Raw genomic sequence first — 13,478 nt, forward strand, 5'->3', positions numbered from 1 at the left:
GAACTTCACGAGGTTCACCTGGGCTCACCTCTCCAGGTCGTCCAGGTCCCTCTGGTGTATCGACAACACCACACACCTTGGAGTCATCTGCAAACTTGCTGCTGGTGCATTCAATCTCACTAGGTCATTGATAAAAATATTAAACAGTACAGATCCCAGTACAGACCCCTGAGGGACACTACTTGTCACTGCTCTCCATCTGGACTTCAAACCATTGAGCACCACCCTCTGGATGTGACCATCCAGCCAATTCCTTATTCACTGCACAGTCCACACATCAAATCTGTATCTCTCCAGCTTGGCAAGTAGGATGTTGTGGGGGACAGTGTCAAAGCCTTGCAGAAGTCCAGATCACATCCATAGGTCGTCCCTTATGTACTGATACAGTCACTTTGTCATGCAAAGCCACAAGGTTAGTCAGGCAAGACCTGCCCCAAGTAATTCCGTGCTGGATGGCCTGAATCACCTCCCGGTCCTCCAATGGCTTAAGTTCTCCCTGAAGGGCACCCGTTACCCGCCAGGCAGCCGGGGAGCATATAGGGATCCCACAGCCAGCTCCTGCCGCTCACCAGAGAGACGTGGACACGGTGCTGGACTCAGCGTTGCCTCCGGCATGATTGCACCGAAAAACAACTCCCTCGCTGCTCGATCCCTCCCCAAAACGCCGTTGCAGTGCCAGTGCGGCCGCTGCGCCCTGTCGGGGGCCACCCCGGCCAGCGCCCGGGAGCCGCAGCCCCGGTGCCCTCGCAGCCTGACGAAGCGCCCCCGACGTGGGAGTCCCGCAAAGACCAGCTCTCCCCAGCTCAGAGGGCGGCAGAAGGGTCCTGCTACCCGCAGACCCGACGAGGTGGGATGAGGGTGGGGGGAGCGACAAGCGGCTCCCGTGCGCATCGCAGCCGTGGGGGGAGTGACTCTGGCAGGCTGCATCAGCTGAGATAAAAGCTCCGCTGCTGCCTCTTTCCCTCCCCTTTTTTCTCTCGTAACTTTTTTTCCCCTTCCCTCGCAGCAAAGTGACCGCAGCGGCGGCAGCTCCGGAGCAGCCCCAACGCCGGACGCCGCCATGAGCCCCTCGGTGCCACCGTCGGGTTGCGCCGCCGGGGGCTGAGCCCGGGAGAGGAGGACGCGCGGAGAATCGCTCCCTTCTGTGTTGCCGTGGCTGGAGCCGGAGGCAAGAGGCAGCTAGAGATCAGGACCCCCGGCCGTCCCCGCCGTGCCCGGGGCAGCGGCCGCCGCGATGTCGGCACAGAGCCTGCTGAGCAGCGTCTTCTCCTGCTCCTCCCCGGCCGCTGCCGCCCCGAGCCTTTCCAAGCGGAGGCTCCGCCAGACGCGCAGCCTCGACCCCGCCATCATCGGCTGCGGCCGGGAGGACGGCGGAGACGCGGGCAGGGCGCTTCGGGCGCGGGCCGCCGGCAGTCCCCCCGGGGAGCGCCGCGCTCCTAGGGGTGCCCCGCCGCCCCCTGGCGTCTCCTTCTCCACCCCCTGCACCCCGCTGGAGCGGTCGCCGCCGGGCAGTGCGCTCTTCGACGAGGAGAACCCCCGCGGGAAGCGGAGCCCCGGCTACGAGCTGCCCTTCCTGGCGCGCACCCCGTCCGCCTCGGCTCTGAGCGGCCCTGCCGGCCCCGGCAGCAGCATCTTCTCCTCGCCCCGGCGCTGGTTGCAGCAGAGGAAGGGGCAGCCTTCGTCGCCCGAGCCTCGCCCTGCCGCCTACGTCGTGTGGAAATCCGAGGTAAGCCCGCCCGCCTCCAGGGGACGGGCACCCGTCGCGCCGCCTTCGCCTCCGGCGTGCTCCGGTGCCGCCCGTCCGCACCAGCGGGGTGGCCCCTCCGAGTCTGCGGGCAAGGGGCACCGGGTCGGGGCGGCTCCACGGGGCGGTGGTGGCCGTGGGAGAGCCGGACGCCCCTCCGCCGGCTGCGACTGTAGTGCCGTCGAGGTCGTCGTGGAAAACGGGCAGAAGCGTTAGGGCCGTGCGCGGGGGTCTGCGGCGCTGGTGGGGATGGCGGCGGTGTTTGATGTTTCCTGGAGAGGCGCCGTGTAATAGTTGTTCCGAGCATGTAAAACCTTCCCCTCCCAGTTTCACACCTCATAAACTGAAATATGCGATGGCTTCTAACGAGATAGACAAAGTATTTTTAATATGCACGCCCAGCGAGCCGTGATTTATTTGACCACTCACACGTGTCAAAACCACATGAGGAGCGATAGTAATCCAAGACAAATCCAACTCTGCAATGCAAATATTTATTCGTTTTGCTTGGCTGTTGTGGAGGTTGGGCTGCAGATACTGTACGGTGTGGATGATTGTATTCAGAGAACGTGGCATTGTTTCTCGACACCTATTGCTCCTCCAGGTGGTTATGCATAGCCCTTTGTAGCAGCAGGAGAAACGTCTTTTTGGATGCAATTCTTTGCCCTGTGTATGGCTATGGGGTTTAGTGGTGCCTCCTGGAGCTTTTGGGTTGAGGTCAGAAGGCAGCCTTCTCCTTTTATTTCCATTTCGATTTAAGATATATTTATTGTGCATAGCCAGTACTAATTAGCTGTGTGAGCAGAACAGCCCCCTTGGTTTGGTGGGATGCAGGAGTCCTTGCAGGGATCCAAAGCCAGGCGAGACAACATGATGGCACAAGGTCACCAAAAGCATTTTTTAAAGGCAAAGGCTGCTTCTCACCCTGAGTGAGCCTTCACATCCTCCTGTTAGCTGGGGGTATGAGAGCTGTCAACATCTGCCGGCTAGGGGGGAGTGTCAGCGCTTGAGCGGTGACTTCAGGCATGAAGCTGGCCAATGTTGAAAGAGGCAATGAAGGCTTGTAGCAGTTTTCAGAAATGGCTTAAGGCTTGTGATCAGGAGTTACACTTAGGAATATTTCATCTTGGTTCTTGAATGTTAAGACGGTCAAAAAGTCATGATTTCAAAGAACTGCAGTGTGACAAAGTACTCCAGTGAGACAGCGAGTAATGACCTTTAGAATCTCACACTAATTAAGGGTAAGTTGTTTGCTTATCCACTCACAGCTTGATAAGGAACATCAGAAAATATTAGAGATGTAAGAGCTGCTGTGTAGGGTTGCCTGACTGGGTCCAAGGCTCAGAGCATGGTCTCTGATCTGCAGATGTTAAGTGGCTCTCCTTACTTTCACTGAATCTGTATGAAGATGTGGGACACTTGGGGCATGTTGTTCAGCTCTCTCCGTGATCAAGCCGTGCAGCACAGCACCTCTTCAGACTGCAAATTAAAAAGTCATTAGTTTTTATTCCTGCTGTGGTGTGTATCTGTCATTTCTGAGTAGTCAAGCCAGTGATGTGCAGTTAATTTTGACTCTGCAGGCTCACGTGATGCTACTGTGCTGTTCTCTGACAAATTGCTGGTACTTGGCATTTGAACCTGAGCAGATGACTTTCTTCCTTTTAAGAAATGGTGGTTTACACAAAAAAAGTGTGCTCTTGTATTTTGGAGGCATTCTGCCTGTGGGTGAGGCCTGATTTCTAGAGCAACTGAGACGTATGTGCCAGTGTAGTTGAGAAAAAGCCATCACCTCTAGGTGAGGAGAAAGCCCTCACGTGCGGTTCTTTTGTAAGAGAACAACTTTGGGATGGCTTTAGCCCAGTGCTGTCAGGACAAGGGAACAGCCTCATCCTTGTGCCAGGTCCCCATGGGCTGGGCAGCTGGCTGGGCCATGAGCTCTGAGTTGGGCACTGGTGTCATAGAATCATTTGGGTTGTAAAAGACCTTTAAGATTGAGTCCAGTCACAAACTTAGTGCTGCCGTGTCCACTGCTAAATCACACATCTACACATCTTTCATGCCTTCAGGGGTGGTTGCCTGACTTCCCTGGGAAGCCTCTTTCAACGCTTGACACAGCCCTTTTGCAGAAGAACTTTTCCCAAATACCCAATCTAAACCTCCCCTGGTGCAACCTGAGGCCATTTTCTCTTGTCCTATCACTTTTTACCTGGGAGAAGAGACTGACCCCCACCTCGCTCCAACCTTCTTTCAGAGGTCTCTCAGCTGCAGAGAGCAATAAGGACTCTCCCCCTCAGCCTCCTTTTCTCCAGGCAGTTCTGTTGTAACTGCAGTTGCTGGCCCAGCAGTCACGGTGGTGGCACTGCACTACAGAAGCAAGGTGTATGGCACCTGAAGCTGGACTCCCGTGGAGGGTTAAGACTATCACTGTGAGTTTGTGGCACTGCCTGTCAGTTGCCATGTAACCTGATACCTTCTGGTTTCAGCTTCGATTTCCAAGGTGTTCTGCACATGCTGACTTAGTTGTGGGTATCAGCAAGCACAGGTATGAACGATTTAGAGCTGTATTTAAACAACTGCACATTGAATCATAGAGTACCAGACTGGAAGGGTCACCAGGTGCATGAACTGTGTGAATCCCGTTCTTGAGCAGCCCAGTGCTGCAGGGTTGGGAGCACCTGGCCCAGCTGTAGCCAGGTTTTAGTATTCACTTGGTGTTCCCTTACCAGGTGATCTCCGTAAGGCCAAAATGTGTATTTATAGTTGTAGCTCTTTGACCTCAGCATTTTATGCCACAACTCTGCCTACTGGCCTGTGGAGAGAAGCATTGCTGCTCAGCTGACATTATTCATAAATGTTTTGTTGAAGGATGCCAGAGTGCAGAGGGGATTTCCAGTCTCAGCAGCAGGCCACATCTAAAGGCTTTACACAGAGGAGGTGTTAGGGCTGTCCTCTTGGATTCACAGCTTTTTGAATGTGAAGCATTATTTGACAGAGGTGTCTCTTACTCCCAGGTCATCTGGCTCTTCTTTAACAACAATTAGTTTTATTCACAAGACTATTTTACAGCTGCAAAGATTATTTTTAGTAGAGCTTTACTTCACTGACGAGCATTCTTTCCACTCTCTATTATCTCTTTGTGTATAAGCTGCTTAAATCAGAAGCCTGTTCCCTGGTCTGTGGAAATCAGTGATGTTTCCAGTGGTTCCAGTGGGGCAAAGCCAACAGGTCTTTTTACACAGGAAATAAGCAGTCATCCTCAATTCCCATCAGATCCCAACTGCCCCTTTAAGCCATTTACCTGAAAGAAAATTCTCTTTCACTTACAAAATTAAGCCTGTTACGACTGTTGTGCTTTCATCAGGTGTTTCATAAGGTTAAGTGATGCTCTAAGTAAACTAAGCATCATGGAAAAAAGTGGTGAAAATATGTAGAGATACCTTGAGGCCTTGATTCTGGCCCCAGTTAGCCATGTATTTGTTCTGAACCATGGGAGTAGTCGTATACAAGTGAAGAATGCAAGTATTTTAGTGACTGACTGTGATATGATTGCCAGGGGAAAAAAGTCCCAAATAGCTTAGAATGGATAGATCTGTGTGAAGTCTCAGGTTGTGTTAATTCTTCAGCTTATTTTTCTGTCCTAAAGGCAGCAATGGAAAGTCACAGCATGTATAACAGGTGTGGCAAACCATGTCAGTGTATCTGAACAATCTCTTTGTTGTGATAAACGTGCTTAAACATATATGGCCTTACTGCTTGTCTGTCATACTCTGTGTGTTGCTGGCTAACTGAACCTTAACTTCCTCAGCTAATGTGCATTTTTGGGGAAGAGCTGTTTTGAAGCAATGGCTGCATAGTATCTGCTGCCTTCCTGTTTGTGTGTGTGGCCACAGGGAAGCAGGAGTCACCATTGTGAGTTTGCTACTTGCTCCTCAGTGCTGTTGGGGTGCTGTGAGTGGTTGGCACAGCCCTTCTGTGCTTTTGCTACCTCCTGGTGCAACCTGCAACCAACCTGATTGCTTGCCCAGGGAGGCTTTCTGTTGGGCATGACATGGCAAGGGGTTTCCCATGCTGTGAGAGGGAAGGTCACCCTGGTTCTTTCCCAGGTTTTGGGGGAGGATCCAGGAGCCATCTTTGTGTCTCCTGAGCTTTGGATTGGCCAAGTTGGAGCTGTTCAAGGAACATCATTCATTCAGCTGAATTGTTTTATAACTTCTGTTGGAGTTTTACAGAGTGATAGTTTAGGAAGTAGTGAACACTTGCCCTGCAAGTTTCAGCTGATAGGTGCCTTGAGAGGTCAGCCTCCATCAGTTTACTCGCTTGATGTTTTAACAGTTTAAATCCTCTTGGAAGGCAGTCTTGGATTTCCTCTTCCTGTATCTCCTTGCTTGCCAAAGTTTCCACCTGTTGGGAGTGGCTGGCTTACTTCTAGCAGAAGCTTTGTTACAGGCAGTGCTTTTTTCCAAACCATGCTGGTGGAAGGGCATACTTAAAACAATACTTTCAGACATGAAGGGTAAAGCAAAATTCTTAAGAACTGATCAAAGCAAGAGGTGATGTTCCCACTTGGAAGAATTACCTTTGGGTGCTTCAAATGGGGAGTTTTCTTTGAGGTTAGCAAGACAACTTATGTCTGAGAGAGAAGGAATGATTGCACAATCAAGGTTGCAGGAGCAGACTCTGTTCATTGTAAATTTAGATGAGGGAGAGCTTTTCTAGAGTATTCCTTCTTCTGTTCAACTTGTAAGCAGTGATTGATCTATGCTCTGACAATTGTGGGTTACCTCCAGAAGAGAGAGGAAGAAGGCTGGCTTCTCCCTTGTCAGGATGCTTGAAGAGAACACAAAATAGAAGTACACATGCTGTGTCACTTTCAAGAGATCTAGCATGAGATACATAAGCAAAGGCATTACAGTTCCAAGTGGTGATGATGTGATACCACGTTTGTCAAACCAGTGGTTGAGCTGAAGCTTTTGAGGTGTAAAACCAAAAGCTGCTGCACTTGTAGCTGGGGATAAGGCTCTACTGTACTGCTGAAGGCTGCAGCAGTTCTCATCATCTAAAGGTCAGTACTCCCCAATGAACTGCTTAAACACCATACATGCAAATATTTTAATGGCATACCTCCTCAACATTTAGTCTCTTGTGGCAGTGTCATATTTATTGCCCTCCAGTTGCTGCAGTCTTACAGGCTTTGTCTTCTCTGAGAGCTTGGCCTCACGTTTTAGTTACTTCTGCCTTGGCTTGTGTTTATTGCTTCAGCCCAAGTTCATCTTATTCAGTGCTGTAAGACTTCTCTAACTGCAGAATTTGGTGGGCAGAAATGTTGTAGGGCTTGTATGGAGAGAAATGCTATTTGAAGTAACTAAATATATTCAACATTCCCAACTAAACTGTGTCTTGAAGGCACTTGGTAACAATATGGGAGCTAACAGCTAAGGCAGAGAGAATCTTCCTGAGTGTGCATTGCTTATGTAATAGGAAAGGAACTTGTGAAAATAATAGGGATGAGACTGAAAAGTCATTTTAAGCAGTCTCTAAAATATCAAGAACCCACAATGCTGGAGTTGCAGTGTGTTTAGCTTTGCAGAGTCTCTTGTGTGACAAGAGCTTCAATTGTGACAATTTGCAGGTGGAGAACTTGTTTCTCTTCACTCCTCTGCAGTGTCGTGGCTGTAGAAGCAGGCAAGTGTTAAGCATGTTTTGGGGGATTATTTTTTCCTTCCAGATGTAAATATCATAATGGAAACCAGCAAGGAACTCTGAGCAAAGAGGGCTGAACACTTACAATGGTGTAGTAGTAACTGGATCAGAGCAGTAACTAGTGTCAGAGTTGCAATCTTAATGTAAAATGGCAATGAAAATGAAGTTTATAGTGGCAGCACTACCTTAGTCTCATTACACATGACACAGTGGTGCTTGTATTTGATTTCCTGGCTATGTGATGTAGTATTTGAGAACATAAGGGTGACTGGAATGAAGCTGATGTTTTCTGTACATCCTGGGTTACACTGGTGTTTAACTTCACTAAGTCTCTGGATAGTAGGACAAGAGGGCAAATAATCCATCCAGTTTATGGAAGCTGGAAGGAGGGCAATAAGGAGATAAGGGCAAGACTCAGACTTCACTGGAATATGCTATTGCAACTCACCATCCAGTCTGGCAGAGTGTTGATCTTTCAGACTGCAATCTGACTGCGTCCTGAAGTGAGTGCTCTGCTTTTGGTGAGTGGATGCTACCAGTGAATACAGAGTATCAGGTAGGATAATCATCAAAGCCTCTAGTTAGTATCCAGTCCTAGGAATTTTGCTTGCTTCACCTGTCCTTAAAACTTTTGTAACTATTCTTTTGTGCAGATTTTCAAGATGTTTGGTCAAAATAATGTCTATTTTGTCTGTTCTTCTCCTGTAGCAATAATGTATATCAAGACAAATGTATGTACAGGCTTGTCCTAGATGTGTACAGACTGGCTGTTTCAAGTTATGTCTGTTCCACCCTGACCGTCAGCAAGGAGTTACTAAATGCCTGGGAGAGTTAGGAGTGTTTTTAAAACATCTGATGAGCTTCCCGTGCTGACACTTGCTACATTGTCACACTAGAACCAGATGTTTAGTACCACATGTTCATGTTTTTTGAGCTAATTAGGTTAGGTACTGTGGCTCTGGCTCATAAAAACAAACATCAGTTTCCCACCCTAAAGCTCTCATTCCTGGGTCATCATCCTCGCAGTCCTGGCGATGTGAAAAGCTTGCATCAGCCTCCTACGTTGTGAAACCAGAACTGTATTTTCAAGGTCTTCTCAGTCAGTTTCTTCTGTATCCTCTGAAAAGAAAGATGTTCTTATGTACTGTATCCATGAGGACTCTGAGAGTGTTGAAAAGACATTTTTGAGCGTTGTATTTAGTGAGGGTGCACCTAAGGAGAATCTCTGTCCTTTGTTGGATGCAATGGGGAGCGTAGTGGTCAAGGACGAGGAAAAGGCTGAGGTGCTCAATACCTTCTTTGCCTTAGTCTCTAGCAGCAAGACCAGTTCTTCACTGGATACCCAGCCCCCTGAGTTGGAAGATAGGGATGGGGAGCAGAATGAAGCCCCCATAGTCCAAAAAGAGATGGTTCATGACCTGCTACACCACATAGACACATAAGTCTATGGGGCTGGGTGGTGTACATCCCAGGGTACTCAGGGAGGCAGCAGAAATGCTCATTAAGCCACTTTCCATCATTTACCAGCACTCCTGGTTAACCAAGGAGGTCCCAGCCAACTGGAGACTGGCAAATGTGACTCCCCATCTGCAAGAAAGGCCAGGAGGAGGATCTGATGAGCTACAGACCTGTCGTTGTGACCTCGATGTCATGGTGCAGATCATCTTGAGTGCCATTATGAAGCATGGTCAGGGCAAGCAGATGCTCAGGCCTGGTCAGTACGGGTTCATGAAGGGCAGGTCCTGCTTGATGAGCCTCATCTTCTTGTATGACAAGGTGACCTGCTTTTGCAGAATCATAGAATCAGCCAGGTTGGAAAAGACCTCAGAGATCATCAAGCCCAAACTATTACCTAATACCCAACACCTCAGACAGCTAAAGCAACCAAGTATAGAGTGTGATAGACACTGTGCTAATAAATGAAAGGTTCAGGTTTTTTAGTCTGATTGAAGCAATGCAAAAGTGATCTCAGGGTCATGCTTCTGCAAGTGGCTGGCTTCCTGGGTTTGGTTTTCAGTGATGAGACTGTACCTCCACCGAGGCAGCATAACTGGTGGTGTCAAAGGGAGACTAATAGAACCTTTCTGTTGCTATTGTCAAGTTTCAGTTTCTTTATCCTTTTACTTCCTGCCCCTGCAGTAAGGTGGCAAGGCAGCTTTCCTGCAGTAAGGTGGCAAGAGAGCTTTCCTGCAGTAAGGTGGCAAGAGAGCTTTCCTGCAGAAAGGTGGCAAGGCAGCTTTCCTGCAGTAAGGTGGCAAGATAGCTTTTCAGCACTCTCCTTTTTTTCTCTCTAAAGGGTAATTTCAGTTGAATTGCACCCTACTGAGAGTAATGTGGTGAGAAACCAGTTGGCAGTACGCTGTTCAGTTTGCATTTGCCTCCCTCTGTAGAAGTCTAAAAATACTTCTCCTCCAGGAAATGTTTTTCATTCTGTTATGTCTTTTGCTTCCTGTAGGAGGTATTTCTTTTAATTTACTGAATAAACCTTTCTAAACTGTATTCCCACAAGAGTTTGGGCACGGTAGAGTCTTTGGGCAAAGCGTTCAGGAGACCTCGCCATCCCCTGTGCTCAGAAGACAGGCAGTTGTTTCTTCATGCACTCTGTCAGGCTCTGAGGCTTCCATGGAATGGGAGAATTTAAAGCTAAAGAACATGGACTAATGCATCTGCTATACCTGCTCATATTTTATTGTTTTGATCACATGGATCTCGGATTGATCCTTCTTAAATCCTCCTCTTTTACCTGCTCCTCAGTTGTAAAAGGATTCTGGGCAGGATTTTAATCTCAATCTCGTTAGCAGAATTTCTTCTGTAAATGTGTGTACGTGCAGGAAGGCTGAGTCCTGGTTGGAAGTCAGGTATTTTGTTTAGCTGTTAATTTAATGTGGATGAGTTTAGAAAAGATGCTGAGATGCTGGAAGGTGTCCAGAGAAGGGCAACAAAGCTGGGGAAGGGTTTGGAGCACAGCCCTGTGAGGAGAGGCTGAGGGAGCTGGGGTTGCTTAGCCTGGAGAGGAGGAGGCTCAGGGGAGACCTTCTTGCTCTCTACAACTACCTGAAGGGAGGTTGTAGCCAGGTGGGGGCTGGTCTCCTCCCAGGCAACCTGTGACAGAACAAGAGGACACAGTCTCAAGCTGTGCCAGGGGAGGTTCAGGCTGGATGCTAGGAAAAAGTTCTTCATAGAAAGAGAGATTGGCCATTGGGATGTGCTGCCCAGGGAGGTGGTGGAGTCACCATCCCTGAAGGTGTTTAAAAAGAGACTGGATGAGGCACTTGGTGCCATGGGTTAGTTGATCAGATGGTGTTGGGTGATAGGTTGGACTTGATCTCAAAGGTCCTTTCCAACCTGCTTAACTCTGTACTGTGTATTCTGTTTGAAGGGGGTGGTGGTGTAAAAGAGACTGGAATAGAGTACATTGTCATGCTCCAAAATCAGACCCTATCTGCTCTGTCATAAATTAGAACAACATGGTTGAGCTGTCTTGTGGCTATTTCATAATGTTCCTGCTGACAAAATCTGGTGTGCTTTGTGCTCACTGTTCCACCACTGTTTCTCCAGCATGTGTTCTTGTGTCTGCATTTAGTGACAGCTCTTGTAGCAGTGTGCTGTGGGGACACATCTCACAGGTCCTTTGGAAGGGGACAGCATATTTACAAGTGCTGCACAAAGTGGACTTTGTGAGAGATTGGGCACCAGCCCATAGCCAGCTGGGAGGATCAAGTGGTCAAATTAATTACTTAAACACAGTTAGAAGTTTTACTTTTTGCAGGGATAATGTGCCTTAGCTCTGCATTCACCAGGGGAATGTGATATAACTAGCAGTCAGTCTGTGTGGAGCATTTTAAAGCAACTTTTTACTAGGCTAATGAGTTAGATTTACATTAGTGAATTGGTGTATTTGAAAATGCTCTGGTCCAAAATGCTGCTTACTCTTTTCTCTGCCTGAAGTCTGAGCACATACATTTCTGTGCTCTCCTGTCTTGCTTTCAGGAGTGAGACAGATGCTCTTTAACCCTTCTCAAAGGAGTTATAGAAAACTGCTCCACACCAGACTGGAAAGAATTAGAAGTTTAAATGGAAGTATTAGTGATCACTACATGCTAGAGTGCAGAGCATATGAAATACACAAAAGTGCATTGTCCATTTCAGCCATGCTTCTCAACAAACCTCCTTGGCCTTTCCTAAGGAGACTTTTCACCAGTCTCACAAAAAACCTGGGGTGTTTTTAAAAAGGTGCCACTAAAGTAAAGAAAAAACCCCAAACCAACAAGCAAAGCCTTCTCAAACTCAAGTGCTGGGCAGAGACAGCTCGATGGTGCTCTCTCAGAACTTCAGCACAACTTTGGCAGGGAAGTTTCAGTAACTGCTTGCCAGGTAGGTTTCCTGCCAGCTCATGTAACCAAGCCTGCTTTTATGTTCCAGCATTAGGGAGCCTAAGGTCTGCAAGGTATTGGCCTTCAGGAGAGTGTGCTCTGAAGTTGAGATCCATCTGCTCTGGTGGGTTACTTCAAGTTTCAAAAGGTTGAAGGTTTGGCAAAACACTGCAATCTCTTCCTGCTCCATTTCATGCCCTGTGCTCGTGGCAGGACATACAATGTGCTGCCTCAAACTCCATTCAGTGGCTGTGGTAAAATGATGGCACCAGAAGCATTCCTGTGAGCTTAGCTTTTCTAACTTTCTTTTCTTTGTCACCTTCCTGAGTGTATCAGAAAGATAAAAATAATCTGGGAGAGAAGGAAGAAAACTGAAGGGGTATGCAAGAAAGAAAGGAAATCTCCTCCTGAGCTTGGAGCTGGGAATTGCATCAGATACACAGAAAAAACCAGGTGATAGGTCAGATGTACCATTTGGTAGTGCTGTACAAGTCTCTGTGAGAAATCAACATTTTATTGTCTGTCTCTTTCTTTGTTCTCTCAGGAAACATCTCCCAGCTATGAGATGTGGTTTCCTGGACATGGGATACTGCAAAGCAGGGTGAGTGAAGGTCGTAATGGGTGGAGCTGAGGCTCTTCAAATGTGTTTGAATGCTCAGTGTGGTGAATCAGTGGGGTTCAGAGTTGTGTATGCTACCACACCAAGGACCGCTATGCTTGATTCAGATGACATTGGTGTCCATGCCAAGCTCTTCCAGATGCTTTTTACTAAGGAGCTTGCAGACAAGGAGGCATGTGAGTGGCTGTGAGATCAAACAGTCAGAGGTCACCTGCCTCCAGAGAGAACTTCAGAGCGAGGAACTGGTGATTGATGCTCAAGTGGTGCAACTGGTCACGAAGATGATCAGAAGGTTGGAGCCCTGTGAGAGCAGGCTGCAAGTGTTGGGGCTGTTCAGCCTGGAGAAAAGAAGGCTCAGGAGAGACCTTATAGCAGCCTTGCAGTACCTGAAAAGGGCCTGCAAGAAAGCCAGGAAGGGGCTTTTTACAAAGGCTTGTGTTCTTCCCACCTTTTTAGATGATATTTGAACTAAAAGAACTGAGGCAGTGCTTGAGACCATTGGGTGAGGCATTAATTTACTGAGCTTGGAAAAGGATCAGCTGCAGACCTTATTGCAAGGGGCTAAGAAAGCTTTTGCCCTTTCTGTCTTCCTCCCCTGGTACTATGGATTTGGGTTACATCCACTCTCTTAGGAATATATTTACATAACATGCTCAACTCAGATGTTTCCTGCTGTATCTTTTGGCTTCCTCCAAAAGAGTGGGACAGAAGTAGTGGGCAGATGATCACTTGGTCCATAGGAGCCGCCTGAGAGTGGCTTATTGCAGCACTGGGGAGGGACAAGGTTTGAAAAATCAGAGCTGTGGATGAGCTGTGAAGTTGATGTCTAGTCCACACAGGAGCACGGAAAGCCCCTGCTGCGAGGGCTGTGTCTGTGTGCCACATGGCCCTGCTGAGCAGGGCAGTGAGGTGGGGTGGGATTTGGCAAGGGATGCTAGGTGTTTCCCTTGCTGGAGAGGAGGATGCAGCATTAGTTATTTCTGGAAACTACATAGCCTACAGAAATTATATTTAGCTGTGAGATAGCTGTTTTAAAGTGGGA

At 48.3% G+C, this 13,478-nt stretch overlaps 1 protein-coding gene across 2 annotated transcripts in view; it reads left to right on the top strand.

The window, feature by feature from the left end:
• The first annotated feature begins 1,191 nt into the window (after positions 1-1,191).
• The window catches only part of ARHGAP6 (Rho GTPase activating protein 6), a 253,876-nt gene continuing 241,589 nt past the window's right edge, over positions 1,192-13,478 (top strand). The window contains exon 1 of one of the 2 annotated variants that reach the window (XM_068163138.1): positions 1,192-1,726. In XM_068163138.1, the coding sequence (XP_068019239.1) occupies positions 1,235-1,726 (492 nt within the window). In that variant the 5' untranslated portion in view covers positions 1,192-1,234. Of the gene's footprint in view, positions 1,727-12,399; positions 12,419-13,478 lie in introns of those variants that run through there. The other variant, XM_068163140.1, reaches the window with a different exon arrangement.

This window comes from Melanerpes formicivorus, unplaced genomic scaffold (genome assembly GCF_026170545.1).
Source record: "Melanerpes formicivorus ecotype bairdi unplaced genomic scaffold, bMelFor1.0.p_v2 SCAF_70, whole genome shotgun sequence".
In the NCBI taxonomy this organism is placed as follows: domain Eukaryota; kingdom Metazoa; phylum Chordata; class Aves; order Piciformes; family Picidae; genus Melanerpes; species Melanerpes formicivorus.